This window comes from Pan troglodytes, chromosome 3 (genome assembly GCF_028858775.2).
Source record: "Pan troglodytes isolate AG18354 chromosome 3, NHGRI_mPanTro3-v2.0_pri, whole genome shotgun sequence".
In the NCBI taxonomy this organism is placed as follows: Eukaryota; Metazoa; Chordata; class Mammalia; order Primates; family Hominidae; genus Pan; species Pan troglodytes.
This window is the reverse complement of record NC_072401.2, coordinates 3,133,082-3,149,436: the sequence shown is the minus strand read 5'-3', so window position 1 is coordinate 3,149,436 and position 16,355 is coordinate 3,133,082. Positions and strand designations below refer to the sequence as shown.

The following is a 16,355-nucleotide window of genomic DNA, read 5'->3' as shown; positions in this document are numbered from 1 at the left end:
GCTCAGCTCAGGCTTGGCTGTGGATCACATAAGGGAAGAAAGTCAAGAAGCTGCTCAGGGGCGGAGCCTGTGGGCAAGTGCACACACAGGGAAGACCCCTGCCCTATCCTGAGTAGGGAACCTTGGAAAGACCCCATGTGTGCTTGGGCATCATTGTGGGGAAGACTGGGCTGTGGAAAAACACTAGCGTATGTCTGGGAATTTTGGGGAAGGAAAGGGATGTAAAAGCGAAAGGGTGGGAAGGGGCTGGTTTCCTGCTGCTTCTGCTATATAAGAACAGCATCTAACAGGAAGGTTGTCCCGTGGGCCCATACTAGCCACCTTACAAAGCAGCATCTGCAGTGGCTGACGCCTGTAATCCCAGCACTTTGGGAGGCTGAGGCCGGCGGATTATCTGAGGTCAGGAGTCCAAGACCAGCCTGGCCAACATGGTGAAACACCATCTCTACTAATAATACCAAAAAATTAGCAGGGCATGGTGGCGGGCGCCTGTAATCCCAGCTACTCAAGAGGCTGAGGCAGGAGAATCGCTTGAACCTGGGAGGCGGAGGTTGTAGTGAGCCGAGATCGCGCCATTACACTCCAGCCTGGGCGACAGAGCAAACTCCGTCTCAAAAAGAAGAAAAAAAAGGAAAGAAAAAAGAAAGCGGCGTGCGGGGCAGGGGGTTGGCGCTCTTTCTGGGCTCAGTGTCCCCAGGTGACGGAACACATGCCACGTGCTTGGTGCGCTGCGAGCTCAGCTCCTGGAGCTTCTGTTGCTGCTGTGGCCGCAAGGCCTGCAGCCTCGCGGGCAGATTCAGACCCACACTTAGCTCCAGCGCTTCGGGGTTGTCTTTAAGCCCTCCCTTTCCATCAGAGGCTGATGAATCCCCAAACTCATGGGCTGAGTTCGACTCTCCGACAACTCCTCAGAGGCGGATGTTTGGGACCACTGGAATAAGCCCAGCACCAGCTGGGGTGTGGACAGCCTCGGGGGCCGGGCCAACTCTCCCGGACGGGTGCGGACGGCAGGGGCGGGGCCAGGCTGTAGGCGGTGGGAGGGGTGGGGCCGGGCGAGAAGGGGCTGGGCGGGCTGCCGTCGGGCGGGGCTGCGCGGGGGAGGGCGGGGCTGCGCGGGGGAGGGCGGGGCTGCGCGGGGGAGGGCGGGGCCGGGCTGTTGTGGGTGGGCGGGGCGCACCGGGGAAAGTTCCGGGAAGGGCGGCAGCCGGCGGGGCCCGGGCGCGGAAGTTGCCGGCGGCCGCGCGGCCTCCCGGGCAGGCCTACAGCCATGTCCCGGGACCCGGGGTCGGGCGGCTGGGAGGAGGCCCCGCGCGCAGCTGCCGCGCTCTGCACCCTGTACCACGAGGCCGGACAGCGGCTGCGCCGCCTGCAGGACCAGCTCGCTGCCCGCGACGCCCTCATCGCTCGCCTCCGCGCCCGCCTGGCCGCGCTGGAGGGGGACGCCGCTCCGTCCCTAGTGGACGCGCTGCTGGAGCAGGTTGCGCGCTTCCGGGAGCAGCTGCGAAGGCAGGAGGGCGGCGCCGCCGAGGCCCAGATGCGCCAGGTACGAGGGCGGGTACCAGAGGAGCTGCGGGAGCGAGAGTGCGTGTGGCGGCCGCCGGGTCCTGGGTGGGTGAGCGAGCGGGCCCCGGGTCCTGAGGGGTTGAGGGGCCACCAGGTCCTGGGGGTTGAGGGGCCACCAGGTCCTGGGGGTTGAGGGGGTGCCGGGTCCTGGGGTTGACGAGGTACTGGGTCCTGGGGTTGAGTGGGCCTCGGGTCCTGAGGGGTTGGGGGAGCACCAGGTCCTGGGAGTTGAGGGGGTGCCGGGTCCTGAGGGGTTGGGGGAGCACCAGGTCCTGGGAGTTGAGGGGGTGCCGGGTCCTGAGGGGTTGGGGGAGCATCAGGTCCTGGGGGTTGAGGGGGTGCCGGGTCCTGGGGGTGATAGGGCAACAGCTTCTGGGGGGTGAGGGGACCCTGGGTCCTAGGGGAGAGAGGGGGACCGGGTCCTGAGTGGGATGAGGGGACACCACGGGCTGAGGTGTGCTGGGTCCTGGGGGGTTTGAGGCGTCACCAGGTCCTGGTGGAGGTGAGGGGGCCCTGGGTCCTGCGGGGTGAGGGTGCAAGGTTCTGAAGGGGATAAGGGAATGCTGGATCCTGGGGGGCTGGGAGGGCACTGGGTCCTGGGGGGATGGTGAGGAGGCACTGGCTTCTGAGGATGGGGGTTGGTGCAGTTCTTGGGTTGTGTGTGTGTGTGGTGTATGTTCAGGTTGGCTCTTAGGGGTATTTTGAGGTTCGTGTGTGGGAACACATTCCGAGGGGGGTGTGTGTATGCTGTATTGTGTAGTGTGTATGTTCCGGTTGGTTCTTAGGGGTGTTTTGAGGTGTGTGTGTGGGAGACACATTCTGAGGGGTGTGTATGGTGTGTGTGTGTTTACGCACACGTGTGTCTTGGGTCCGAGGTCGTGTACTCATATTGTGTTCTAGAGTCCCTTCCAGCCCTCACCCATGCGTGTGTCTTTCACTAGTGGCGCTTCAACTCTATGCTGGGAGCAATGGCAAATACAGCCCCTGTGTCTGATAAAGGACACACATCCTAGGCTGGGTGCAGTGGCTCACGCCTGTAATCCCAGTACTTTCGGAGGCAAGGCGGGCAGATTGCCTGAGCCCAGGAGTTCGAGACAAGGCTGAGCAACATGGTGGAACCCGGTCTACAAAAAGTGCAAAAAATTAGCCGGGCATGGTGGCACGTGCCTGTGCTCCCAGCCACTAGGGAGGCTTAGGTGGGAGGATCACTTGAGCCTGGGAGGCAGAGGTTGCAGTGAGCCAAGATCGCACCACTGCACTCCAACCTGGGTGACAAAGTGAGACCTTGTCTGAAAAAATTAAATTAAAAATGGACACAAGGGGCCAGGCGCGATGGCTCATGCCTGTAATCCCAGCACTTTGGGAGGCCAAGGCGGCGGATCACGAGGTCAGGAGATTGAGACCATCCTGGCTAACATGGTGAAAACCCATCTCTACTAAAAATACAAAAAATTAGCCAGGCGTGGTGGCAGGTGCCTGTAGTCCCAGCTACTTGGGAGGCGGAGGCAGGAGAATGGCATGAACCCGGGAGGCGGAGCTTGCAGTGAGCCGAGATTGTGCCACTGCACTCCAGCCTGGGCGACAGAGCGAGACTCCGTCTCAAAAACAAAAAAAAAAAGACGCAAATCCTGACTTTCTTCTCTTTGTCCTTGTCTATGATGTTTATGTCTGTTTTTTGATGATAAACCATAACACCACAACAGCAGTATAAGTAACAGTTTTTTTGTGCAATAGTATTTGCAAGCATCTGAAACATTCGGGTGAGCTCTGGCATCTATTATTCCATTTGATTCATGGCTATTATCCTAGTTTTCCCAGGAAAGAAACTAAGCCTGCAAAGGCAGTAGTCTGCGAAAGATAGTTTTTGTCTCCAGGGTTGGCCCCACAGCCTGATTTTAGAGAGAAAAAGAAACATGCCCTTTTTAAAAAAGAAAAAAAATTATAAAACAATTTTGAATATCTGAAAAATAAAGAATAAAATAGCCGCTGTAGTCCCACAGTGCAGGGATGACTAGTGTTAATCTCTTGGCATGCCTTCTTCCTGTTTTTCCTCTGTGTATAAGGTGTGTGTACACTTGGCATGGTTGTTTTCATGCTGTGTATACAGTTGTACTTAATATTAGGTTGTCAGTATCTACATCATTTAAAATACTTTCAGCAGCCAGTGTCTCCCCTACTCCACTCTCTCCCTCTTTCTGGAAGGTACATCCTGACTCAGTAGAGCAGAAGGGAAGTTTAGAGGTCACCTGGCCTGCACCATCAGGTTTTAGAGTTGTGGATGCCAGGAGCCAACAGATGAGTACAGACCAAGGACCCGGAAGGACACTCCGAAGTCATCTCCAGAATGTTGGTGGGACAGAGGATGCAGGGACCTCACAACCAGAGCAGTATACTTGCAGTCTGGTGGCCATTAGTGTTCCGCTCACATGTGTTCCCTGGTGTCCTGTGTATCTGGCCACTCACCAAGCAGCTTATTGCAGCTTCCTGGTAGCCTCAGATAGAATTAGTTCTGTGTTCCCAGTATTACTGGCCCTGGTCCTGTCTTCCCAACATGTAAGCATGTAGGTTTTGTTTTGGGATTTTTATTTTTTTATTTTTTTGAGACAGGGTCTCACTCTGTTACCCAGGCTGGAGTGCAGTGGCACAAACATGGCTCACTGCGGCCTCAACCTCCTAGGCTTACGTGATCCTCCTGCCTCAGCCTCCCATATAGCTGGGACCACAGGAGTGTGCCATCACACCTGGCTAATTTTGTTTATTTTTTTTTGTAGAGACGGGATCTTGCTGTGTCGCCCAGGCTGGTCTAGAACTCCTTTCTTCAAGTGATCCTCCTGCCTTGGCCTCCCAAAGTGCTAGGATTACAGGCATGAGCCACCACGCCCAGCATGGGATTTTTAATTATTTAAGGAACATTTTAATTATTTAGTTTTGTTTGTTTTTTTATTTTTATTTTTATGTTTTTAGAGACAGGGTCTTGGTCTGTGACACTGCCACCTAGGCTGGAATGCCTTGGGGCCATCATAGCTCACTGTAACCTTGAACTCCTGGGCTCAACCAGCCCTCCCATCACAGCCTCCCGAGTGTCTAGGACTATAGGCGAAGAGCCTACCACAAGGACTATGAGCCACCACACCTGGCTAACTTCTTAAGTTTTTGTAGAGAAGGGGTCTCATGATGTTGCCCAAGCTGGTCTCAAACTCCTGGCCTCCAGGGATCCTCCTGTCTCGGCCTCTCAAAGTGCTGGTATTACAGGCGTGAGCCACTGTGCTGGCCTTATCTGCTATTTTATGCAATTACATATTTATTGCTCATCCCAACGTTCAATCTGAGGCTGGTCACGGAACCTGTGGAAGAATGGAGAGGTTTGTCACCTCCTGCAGGCCCTGGGTTCACTGAGGTGGCAGTGCAGAGTTAAAGACACAGCAGGAAGCAAGCCGTTGCTAGGTTGCTCTCATCTATGAGAGCCCGTTAGGAGCAGGAACCCTGGACCAATAGGGACTGAGGGCTCCCAGAGAGAGTGCTGAGGCTCAGAGTGTGGAGGAGCTGACCAGTGCGTCTGTGATCAAGCTGCGGTCAGTGTGTGATGGGGCAAGATCAGGCCAGAGAATTGTGGTCCTCAGTGCAGCCACAGCTGGACTTGAGACCTTACCTCATCTGTAACACAAGGCCTGAGTGGATAACTTTACAAAGCCCCTCCAGTTAATACTTTCTGGAATAATGGCACCAATTCATTGTGCAACCTGGTCCTGCCCAACCCCATCCTGTCACCACTCTAGGGACCAGCTTCATAGGCTTTGCCTGGTCCTGGCGTATCAGCCCCCATTCCCTTCCGGCTTAGCTTAGCTTTGCTTTGCTTGTTTTCTTGGCTCTTTCTTTTCTTTTCTCTTCTCTTCTTTTCTTTCTTTCCTTCCTTGTTCCTTTTTTTTTTTTTTTAAACTGAGTCTTGCTCTGTCGCCAGGCTGGAGTGCAGTGGCAGGATCTTGGCTCAGTGCAACCTCCACCTCCCGGGTTCAAGCGATTCTCCTGCCTCAGCCTCCTGGGTAGCTGGGACTACAGGTGCCCACCAGCACGCCTGGCTAATTTTTTGTATCTTTACTAGAGGCAGGGTTTCACCATGTTGGCCAGGCTGGTCTTGAACTCCTGACCTCGTGATCCACCCACCTCAGCCTCCCAAAGTGCTGGGATTGCAGGCATGAGCCACCGCCCCGGGCCACCTTCCTTGTTCCTTTCTTTCTTCTTTTCTCCTCCCCTCCCCTCCCCTCTTTTTGACAGGGTCACTCTGTTGCCCAGGCTGGAGTGCAGTAGCATGATCACAGCTCACTGCAGCCTTGACCTCCTGGGCTTAAGTGATCCTCCTGTCTCAGCCTCCCGAGTAGCTGGGACTACAAACGCCCACCACCATGCCTGGCTAATGTTTTTTGTATTTTTTGTAGAGACAAGATCTCGCCATGTTGCCCAGGCTAGTCCCAACCCTTGGGCTCAAGTGATCCTCCCACCTCGGCCTCCCAAAGTGCTGGGATTACAGGCTTTGGGAGAATACGCTTCTGTTGTTTAAGACACCAAGTTTGTGATACTTTGTTGCCACAGCGCTAAAAGCCAAGAGGCCACTGTGCCTCTTAAGGCCAATCCACAAGACTATTAATAGAGCTGTTTACACTTTTGTGTTCTGAGCGTGGAGCTATGGAGTTGTGGGTCCCGGCGACAGGCTTTCCTGAGAGATGTCAGCCCAGTCGCTGACTAGTCTATGTGTTGTGCCTGTGTGTGTAGACCCACAACTCCAGCTCGTACCTTGTTTTCTGACCACAGTGGTCGAGGTGCTGTTGTGTCCTAAGAACTGTTACTAACTGGACAAGGCACTCAGACAGATAAACCAGCACAAAGCTCTGCAACTTCAGAGCCAGTGACAAATGCTAGAAGCCCGGGGGCTGGAGGAGTCCTGGGGCCCTCATGCTGCCGAGGGGAGGATGAGTGGGGCAGCCCTTTGCAGGGCTGGCCTGCCCCCACGGGTTGAGCATAGAGCCTGCGTCCTGATCTGTCTCTGTATGGCCCAGTCTTATTCCCATTTACTGGGCATCTGTGTGGGGCTGGGCTCAGTGTTGAGTACTAGGGTGTGGAGGCAAGAGAGAGCCACGCCCTCAGGATCTACCAGCTGTGGACATGCTGCCCTCGTGTTTGTGGAGCTGTTTGTTTCTCCTACTGTCAGCATTTGACCAACGCAGGAAGGAGGCTCCGAAATCAGATTTTACCTGGGCACAGTGACCCCTGCTGAGGCAGGAGGAGGATTGCTTGAGGCCAGGAGTTCAAGACCAGCCTAGGCAACATAGCCACACCCTGTCTCTATCAAAAAAAAAACAAAACCAGAAGTCAGGTTTTGCTCAAAGTCCTTTATCCCTGAAGAGGGTCTCACTGTCACCCAGGCTAGAGTGCAGTGGCACCATCACAGCACACTGCAGCCTTGACCTCGAGCCCATGGTCCCAGCTATTTGGGAGGTTGAGATGGGAGGATCACTTGGACCCAGGAGTTCAAGGCTTCGGTGAGCTGTGATTATACCACTGTATTGCAGCCTCGGTGTCAGAGCAAGACCCTGTCTCTAAAATAATAAAATAATAATAATCAGGGTTCTCGCAGTAATAGGGCTTAGTATTTTGTTCCATTGTGATGAGAACATTCTAGGTTCCCGGTCTCTGTCCCTTCTCACCTCAAGTACTAGACACAGAGGCTGGACCCTTCTCCCGCCACTTCTAGGGGAAGCTTGGGCTCCTCCGTGACTTTTCTGAAACTGTTTCTTCACTTGTGGGATGGACTAGTTGAGCCTGCTTCACCTCCTTCATGTAATGTACTGTTTATTTTGGAGGATTCTTTGAAAACGGAAAAGCACAAATTTAAGGCCAGATATTAAAAAATTGTCAGGTCAGATGTGGTGGCTCGTGCCTATAATCCCAGCACTTTGGGAGGCTGAGGCAGGAGGATCACTCAAGTCCAGGACCAGACTGGGCAACATGGTGAAACCTTGTCTCTGCAAAAAATACAGAAATTAGCCAGGTACGGTGGCATGCACTTGTAATCCAACTACTTAGGGTGCTGAGGCAAGAGGATCACTTGAGTCTGGGAGGTGGAGGCTACAGTGAACCATGGTGGCACCACTGTACTCCAGCCTGGGTGACAGGGCGAGACCCTATCTCAAAAAAAAATTGTCATTTTAAGAACCTTTTTAAATTCTTTAAGAAGTAATTGGGGTTGGGTGTGTTAATTTCCTAGAGCTGCTGTAACAAAGTAACACAAACTGGGGGGCTTCAAGCAGCAGAAATTTAATCTTTCACAGTTCTAGAGGCCAGAAGCCAGAAACCAAGGCATCGGCTCTCTCTCAAGGTTCTAGGGAAGGACCTTCCTCGCCTCTTCAGCTTCCTGTGGGGGCCGCCAATCCTTGGTGTTCCTTGGCCTTTATCCACAAGACAAGACGTCACTCCTATCTTTGTTGTCACGTGGCCTTCTTCTCTCTGTCTGTCCAGACTTCCATCTTCTTACAAGGACACCAGTCCCGTCCTAATCCAGTTTGTCCTCACCTTAACTAATTACATCTGCAAAGACCCTATCTCTAAGTAAGGTTTCATTCCCAGATACTGGGGAATGGGAGGTTTGGTTGTGGACATCTTTTTGGGGTTGCCCACCACAGTGGAGTTTCTACCTTTCCCATCAAAAAAGTGCTTGGAATTGCCACTTTGATAATTTGATGATAACTGGGTGTGGTGGCTTGAGCCTGTAGTCCCAGCTATTCAGGAGGCTGAGGTGGGAGGATTTGCTTGAGCCTAGGAGTTTAAGACCAGCCTGGGCTATATATAGCGAAACCCTCATCTCAAAAAAACATTTTGATGATATGAAATCTAAAATTATGAACTTGCTTGTGAAAATAGAATTTGGCGGGGCGTGGTGGCTCACACCTGTCATCCCAGCACTTTGGGAAGCCAAGGCGGGTGGATCTCTTGAGCCCAGGAGTTCAAGACCAGCCTGAGCATCACAGCAAAACCCTGTCTCTACAAAATACAAAAAAGTTAACCAGGCACGGTGGCACGTGCCTGTAGTCCCAGCTACTCAGGTTAGGATGGAGAATCGCTTGGGCCTGGGGAGGTCGAGGCTGCAGTGAGCCATGATTGTGCCACTGCACTCTAGCCTGGGTGACAGTGAGACCCTGCCTCAAAAAAATAAAAAAAATTTAAAAAAATTGCTGGGCGCAGTGGCTCACGCCTATAATCCCAGTACTTTGGGAGGCCAAGGCTGGCGGATCATCTGAGGTCAGGAATTCGAGATTAGCCTGGCCAACATGGTGAAACCCTGTCTCTACTAAAAATATAAAAATTGGGCCAGGCGTGGTGGCTCACGCCTGTAATCCCAGCACTTTGGGAGGCTGAGGTGGGCGGATGCCGAGGTAGGCGGATCATGAGGTCAGGAGATCGAGACCATCCTGGCTAACATGGTGAAACCCCATCTCTACTAAAAATACAAAAAATTAGCTGGGCGTGGTGGCGTGTGCCTGTAGTCCCAGCTACTTGGAAGGCTGAGGCAGGAGAATGGCGTGAACCTCTGAGGCGGAGCTTGCAGTGAGCTGAGATTGCTCCACTGCACTCGAGCCTGAGCGAAAGAGCGAGACTCCGTCTCAAAAAAAAAAAAAATTCTTTTAGCTGGGCTTGGTGGTGGGCTCTATAATTCCAGCTACTGAGGAGGCTGAGGTGGGAGAATCGCTTGAACCTGGGAGGTGGAGGTTGCAGCAAGCCAAGATTGTGCCACTGCACTCCAGCCTGGGCAACAGAGTGAAACTCTGTCTCAAAAAAAAAAAAAAAAAATTTGAGATGAAGTTTCAGAACAGAACATTGTAGGCTGAAAAACTCCAGAGTTAATAGTTCAAATGCCCGACTTCTGAGTGAGTAATTGTTAGTTCAAACGCCCAACTTCTGAGTGAGTATGTTTGTGTCTGGTGATGGAGCATCCACGTCAGGATTGTTAGTTCAAACGCCTGACTTCTGAGTATGTTTGTGTCTAGTGATGGGGCATCCACACCAGGTCTTCTTTTGCTTTCTGAACATTTGCTCTTGACACTGCTTCTTTTAATTCAGTAAACTGTGCTTTTAAATCTTCCACTTAGGAAATTGAGAGGCTGACTGAGCGACTAGAAGAAAAAGAGAGGGAGATGCAGCAGCTGCTGAGCCAGCCCCAACACGAGCGAGAGAAGGAAGTCGTCCTGCTACGGAGGAGCATGGCAGAAGGGGAGCGCGCCCGGGCCGCCAGTGACGTCCTGTGCCGCTCCTTGGCCAACGAGACCCATCAGCTGCGGAGGACGCTGACCGCCACCGCCCATATGTGTCAGCATCTGGCCAAGTGTCTGGATGAACGACAGCATGCACAAAGGAATGTGGGGGAGAGAAGTCCTGACCAGGTAGGCCACAGTGTAAGCAGAGTGTGGTGAAGACCCCTGTGTGCTGGGAGCATCGCCTACAGGCCCCTGATCACAGAGGTTGGGGGGTGCCCCAGAACGCACTTCTGTTCTCAGTAACGAGAGTCAGCTGACGGGGCAAAGCTCACTCATCCAAGGGTTTCTTTTAAAATGATGGAACATGCAAAATGTAATAGGAAAGCAGGCAGCCACCTCACTGCCCAGCACCAGGCCTGTCGCCGACCCTGCTCCCAGGTGGGAGATGGCACTTGGCTTTCATCTGCCTCAGCTGAGGATGAGGAGGAAGAGCTGAGCGTGGCAGAGCTGCCTGGAGGAAGTGTAGTCACATCCTCCATCCGAGGAGACTGAAGCAGAGCCAGGTGGTACTGCTGGGGATGGGGAGTGCCTCCAGTTCCACACCCCAAACTCCTGGAAGGACCGTGAGTGCCCGCCTTCTTCAGGCTCAGTGTGTCTGAGTGCATGTAGGCACAGCTGGAACCGCCATCTCCAAAGCTGGCTTTAGGCATGTCCTTGCCAGCAGCACAGCCTCCCACAAGCTTGGAGACCTGGCTCAGGGCCACAGCCTCCTCATCATCAAAGCAAGGGCCGGGGGCAGCAGCACCAAGTGACAGTGAGGGCCAAAGAAGGGTTCGCTGGACCTCCAGGATAGGCTGGATCTGGGCTGTAGCTCTCTGTGGGGTCTAGTGGGAGAGAGAAGGACTGTGGGAGTTTCAGCATCAGGAGAAACCAGGGGGCTCCTAGGCAGAAAAGTAGGGGAGCAGTGGCCCAAGGCATGTGTGCCAGGTGGTGTGGGCCACTGTGAGCCAGGCACCTTCCATCTTGCTGGTGCTTGTGGTGGTCTGTGTGTGGCAGGCAGGGGAATGGAGGCACTCCGTGCACATCTCACCCAGGCTGAGGCCCCATCTCACTCGCACTGCCGGGCACAGGGCCTCTCGCTCGGGTCCTTTCTAGGCAGTTCTCTGAGGCAGCACCAAGGTTCATGCAGAAACACACGCGCTGGGATGTTCTGCGGCAGACAGTACATCCCGCACCCATCAGCAGCTTCACCGAGGCGCCCAGTGGGGAGAAGCTTGGTCTGAGAACTGCCCACCTCAGCTGGGTGGATTCCAGGCGGGGAACCTCAGAGAGGACACAGCTGCATTCAGAAACCAGAGGAAAAGTGCCGTCTGGGCGGAGGCAGGGTGTTCTGGTCTGATTTTGAGTCACTGTGTCATTTCCCTCTGGGGATTTGAAAGGAGCCACACACAGTGTTGAGCCTGAGGCGGGGGTGGGGCCAGTGGCAGGGTAGGCCCTCATCACAGTCTCTAAATAAGTGTCACTTCTCAGCCCTGAACTCAGCTGAGTCACCCGGGGCTTCCCGGTGTAGGCTGCGTTAGGACGTGCACTTCCTTTGTCATTTGAGGGGAATTCTCAAAAATTATGTCACTGAGATACAGTCAGAATTGTAGGGTACACACGAGTTTCAGGAGACTTTTCATTCAGCTCTGTAGTTGTTAGTGGGGGTTGGTTTGGGTTGTGGCTTCTGTGACTCCTGACCCTGCGTGGGGCAGAGGTTAGATTGCTGTGTCCAGAATCACCTGGTTGAACCTGATTGTCTGCAGACAGGACAGTGTCATGGGCTCCAAAGGAGGTAAGCAGGGTGCATGGCCAGGCCCACCCTGGGCAGCTGGGGGCCCCCTCACTGGAGATCCTCTGGTTTACAATGGGATTCAGCTTCCTGCCTTCCCTGCTGTCTGTGATAATGGCAAATCTCTGGCAATGAGAAGACTTTATCATGTCTGGTGTGCCAATCCCTGCAGACATTATGGCTTTAGAATATTTACATTCCAAATATTTAAAAGACAAACAGCTCAAACTGGTAGGTGGGACGGGATAAGGACAGTGTGAAAGGTGGTGTGGCCTGAAGACCTTCCATCCGGGCTCTGGCCTGGGCCGGGTGGGGTGGGCCTGGGCAGGGAGAAGGTGGTCCCTTGTCCCTGCTTTGCTTCTCTACCAAATGAATGATCACTACCCGCTGCATTGGGGGACGCAGTGATAATCTGTGGCCTCAGCCTCTGGGTCTAGCTTTCTCCCCTCTTGCTGTATGTGACAGAGTGTCTTCTCTCTGTCCCTTCCTCATGCAGTCGGAACACACAGATGGGCACACCTCTGTCCAGAGTGTTATTGAGAAGTTGCAGGAAGAAAATCGACTGTTAAAACAGAAGGTGACTCACGTGAGTGTCTTTCACATTTCGTTTGAGAAGAACACACGGCTTACAAACTGTAAGTGAGGGTTCTTTCCTTGGCTGATGCCCAGAGTCGCTCCCCGCCCTCTGGCCACTAGGACTTGATACACACAGTCCCTAGAGACTGGACTTTTTTGCTTAAAACGACATACGGGACATGTCCTGTCCATCTCCATCCCCCTAAAATTAATCCACAAGTCAGTAAAGGAGATGCAAGAGTTAGCAGCAGGAGGTCCATTTTCTAAGACAGCAAAGCTGCACCGAGTCCACCTCCGTTCATGCTGCTTGCGTACGGGTGTCATCGTGCTGCCTCAGGATTCTTTAGCGGGCCTAGTGTCTGCTCTCTACAGAACAGGGAGGGGCAGCTTCCATTTAAGAGGAAACTCTCACTCAGCGAATCACTGCTAATACATAATTCACACTGGGTACTGGCTTGAGCAGCTTTGTCAGCTGCCTTCACCGTGAGCTTTCCGGCTCCACCTCTTCAGGTTGAAGACCTCAATGCCAAGTGGCAGCGCTACGATGCCAGCAGGGACGAATACGTGAGGGGGCTCCATGCGCAGCTCAGGGGGCTGCAGATCCCCCACGAGCCCGAGCTGATGAGGAAGGAGATCTCCCGGCTCAACAGACAGTTGGAAGAGAAAATAAATGACTGTGCCGAAGTGAAGCAGGAGCTGGCGGCCTCCAGGACGGCCCGGGATGCTGCGCTGGAGCGGGTGCAGATGCTGGAACAGCAGGTGTCTGTCCCTCGGGCTCCGGACGGCACCGACCAGATGTCTGCTGGCCGGTGGTGGCCGAAATCATGGGACAGGCTGGGCTGAAGGCTTGGTGGCACTGAGTGGGCAGTGGTCACGGTGGGGGTGGGAGAAGCCTAGGGGGGTGCTTCCTCCTTCCTTGAGCAGAAATGTGTGTCTCGCCTCTCTTCAGATTCTCGCTTACAAGGATGACTTCATGTCAGAAAGGGCCGATCGGGAACGGGCTCAAAGTAGGATTCAAGAACTGGAGGAAAAGGTCGCTTCTTTGCTGCACCAGGTGTCCTGGAGACAGGTAGAGTATGAGGGCGTTTTTCTTCCTGCTTAGGTTTAGTGTTTTTGTTTCTCTTCTCATGAGATTAGAGCCTTTCTGTGTCTGCCAAGGCCCTGATTTGCTGGTGATGAGGGTTGTGGTGAGCCCCTCCCTGCTGTGGGGAGAGCCACCTGGCCTGGTACCTGGGCGTGGTCATGGAAAGCCTCCCTGTTATACTGTTTAGTTATGGAGGAGGCTGGCATGGCGGCCTGTCTTAGCAGAGGTGGCTGTCCTCAGGGCCCGTCCGTCACTGTCATGCAGTCAGAGAGCATATCTCGGGCCTCAAAGTGTGAGCTCCCTAGGTGTCCTGACCTGTCTGTGAGGCGGGAACCCCGCTTACCTTGTCATGTAGATGTGATGGCCCTGGGTGTCCAGTGGAACATCCCCAGCTCAGCCTGGCACGTAGAGCTGGGCCTTGCAGGGCAGGGGCCCCTCACCCCACCCCTGGGCTCAGTGCTTTTCCTACCATGGGGTGCCTTGAGGGAGGCCTGGCATGAATGGGAACCGATGAAGTTCCTCAGTGTGTGACCCATGGCCTCTTCCTTCTCCTCACTGACTTGTGCTCTGCAAAAATCCAGGAGAAGTTTATTTAGCTCCTCATCAAGTACCTAACACACTTTTGGCCCTGGGAATAGCCTGGGCCCCACTCAAAGAGCTTCCTCTCCTGGCATAGGCTGAACAGTAGTGATGCCTCTTGAGAATCGATGCGTCCCGGGCTGGAGCTGGGACGTCAGCTGTGTTTCAGGGTGTGAACAGGGACCCTGGGGCTGTGAGGCCACCCCCACTGCCCTGTTCCGAGCAGCCACTGGGCCTCAGTGGTTTCTGCTTCTCCTCCGCATGAAGGGCACGGGAGAGTCATGGTGGATTATGGGACTAACCCTGGGACTAAGTCCGCAGCAGAGGGCTGGACAGGTTTTTCTGGCCTTCATGAATTCAAGGAAGCATGTGATTTGGATTGAAGGAGCGCTATTGGTACAATCGTGAGGATGGTCTCAGGCCGCCTCTTGAAGATTTTGGACCAGATGAACTGGTTCCAGACTTGCAGGCCCAGATTCTTACCCCCGGGGGTAAAGTTCCTGGTGGGGCCTGCAGACCTTGTACTAAGTGGCCTCTGGGTCCCTTTCAACAGTAGCCTGTGGCCCCTCGAGGGTTGCTCAGTCCCTAGATGGCCCAGCCAGGGACAGTGGTGCTGAAGGCATGGGTGATAAGCTGTAGTCCCACTGGGGAAAGTCCACATTCAGACAGGAAGTGGAAGCACCAAGGCCTACTGGAATGAAGTTCCCAGGCAAGCAGTGAGGGCCATAGGCTGCAGTGCTTCAGGACGGATGTTTGGAGAACATGTGCCAGATCATGCCAGGTGGTTGGTGGGGCCAAGCCAGGGACACCTCTTGCTGCTCCTGAAGGACCCCCTGAGCCCCAGAGTGCTCAGCAGCCCCAGGCCCCACAGAGGAGGTGCAGAGTAGGGTTGGGACTCCGTTTGCCCAGCTCCCCACCAGAGGCTCTGCCACCTCCACTCTGTGGTGGCCTGTGGGCCACGTCATCAGGGCCACCTTCTCAGTCAGGTCTCCTGGGGCCGATAGGTCCAACTGAACAGGACTTCCACCAAGGGGTTGGGGAGTGGACCACGCCAGGGCCTACTTCTTCATGAGCACATGACGGAGCGTGTGTGTGATCCTCAGTCATTCACTGAGCGCCCCCTTGTCTGGGCTCTGGGGCGCAGCAGGAAGCAAAGTGAGGGGCTGAAGTTCCGCTCAGGGATAGGTGAAGTACCTCTAGTTGCTGGAACCTGAGGCCCGGCTTTGTGGCCTTCAGCACAGCCCACGTAAATAGGCCCTTGCCTTTTCTCCAGGATTCTCGAGAGCCAGACGCCGGCCGGATTCACGCTGGGAGCAAAACTGCCAAGTATTTGGCCACCGACGCATTAGAGCTTATGGTGCCTGGTGGCTGGAGGCCTGGGACTGGGTCCCAGCAGCCGGAACCCCCTGCAGAGGGCGGGCATCCTGGCGCGGCCCAGAGAGGCCAGGGGGACCTTCAGTGCCCTCACTGCCTGCAGTGCTTCAGTGACGAGCAAGGGGAAGAGCTCCTCAGGCATGTGGCTGAGTGCTGCCAGTGACCGAGACTGACCCGTGCCCTTGCGGCCTCCTGGCCCGGCGCAGCTGCCCTCAGGGACAGGGTGGGTGCTCTCAGATGCCATGGGTTGAGCTCTACTGAGAGCCAAGGCTCCTAGAATAGGTGAGGGGCACTGTGATCGTTCACTTTGGTCCCTTGGCTATGGAACAGGCTGGGTCACAGGGAACTGCCAGTGAGGCTGGAGGCTGGAGGTGGAGATGGGGTCAGGAACATCTGGCAGAGGGAGGTCCCAGTCTGTGTCTCCATCAGGCTGAAGACAGAGCTGTCTGGTGCTGGCGTGCCAGCCCCTCCCCCAGCCTGCCTAGAAAGGGGTGGCTGCCTGAGGGAGTCACTTGTATGGTCCCCAGGGTGGGAGCCCCATCCTGTTCTATGGAATAAAGCGTCGCCTCTCTGCCTCGAACCAGTCAAATGGAGTATTGCGGCTGCACGTCACACTGGGGTGGCCACCCCCGCCATTGCGAGCCACATGTCTGCACTGAGAAACTGCATTTCAGTAGCATTTGTCATCCAGCCGGAAGTTAAAGCACACTTATTTTATTCACCTATTTTTATAATAAACGTTCTTGCTACTGTGGCTGCTCTGAGAATTTGTGTTGGAAGCTGGGGTGCAGGGACTGAACAGTATTTACAGCAGCTGGCATGGGAAAACACTCCTGCTGTTGCCTTCTGCCAGGGCACCAAGACAAGGGGGTCAGTGGGAGCCTGGCTGTATTAGGGTTCTCTAGAGGGACAGAACTAATGGAACAGATAGATATATAAAGGGGAATGTGTCAAGTATTAACTCACACGATCACAAGTTCCCACAACAGACCGTCTGCAGGCTGAGGAACAAGGAGAGCCAGTCCCGAGTTCCGAAACTGAAGAACTTGGGAGTCGTATGTTCAAGGGCAGGAAGCATCCAGCACGGAGCAAGATGTAGGCTGGG

General features: G+C 54.4%; 1 protein-coding gene across 4 annotated transcripts; it reads left to right on the top strand.

The window, feature by feature from the left end:
* Window positions 1–1,160: 1,160 nt before the first annotated feature.
* Window positions 1,161–16,004, top strand: TNIP2 (TNFAIP3 interacting protein 2). 4 transcript variants are annotated; one of them, XM_016951175.4, is made up of 6 exons: window positions 1,161–1,543; window positions 9,702–9,992; window positions 12,134–12,223; window positions 12,724–12,972; window positions 13,163–13,282; window positions 15,150–16,004. In XM_016951175.4, exons 1-6 carry the CDS (start codon window positions 1,268–1,270, stop codon window positions 15,411–15,413), a joined length of 1,290 nt encoding a protein of 429 aa, XP_016806664.1. In that variant the 5' UTR covers window positions 1,161–1,267; the 3' UTR covers window positions 15,414–16,004. The 4 variants fall into 4 exon arrangements, with proteins under 4 accessions (XP_016806664.1, XP_024211698.1, XP_024211699.1 ...); XM_024355930.3 differs by having other exon boundaries at window positions 1,174–1,543; window positions 15,778–16,004; XM_024355932.3 differs by having other exon boundaries at window positions 1,221–1,608.
* Window positions 16,005–16,355: the final 351 nt, after the last annotated feature.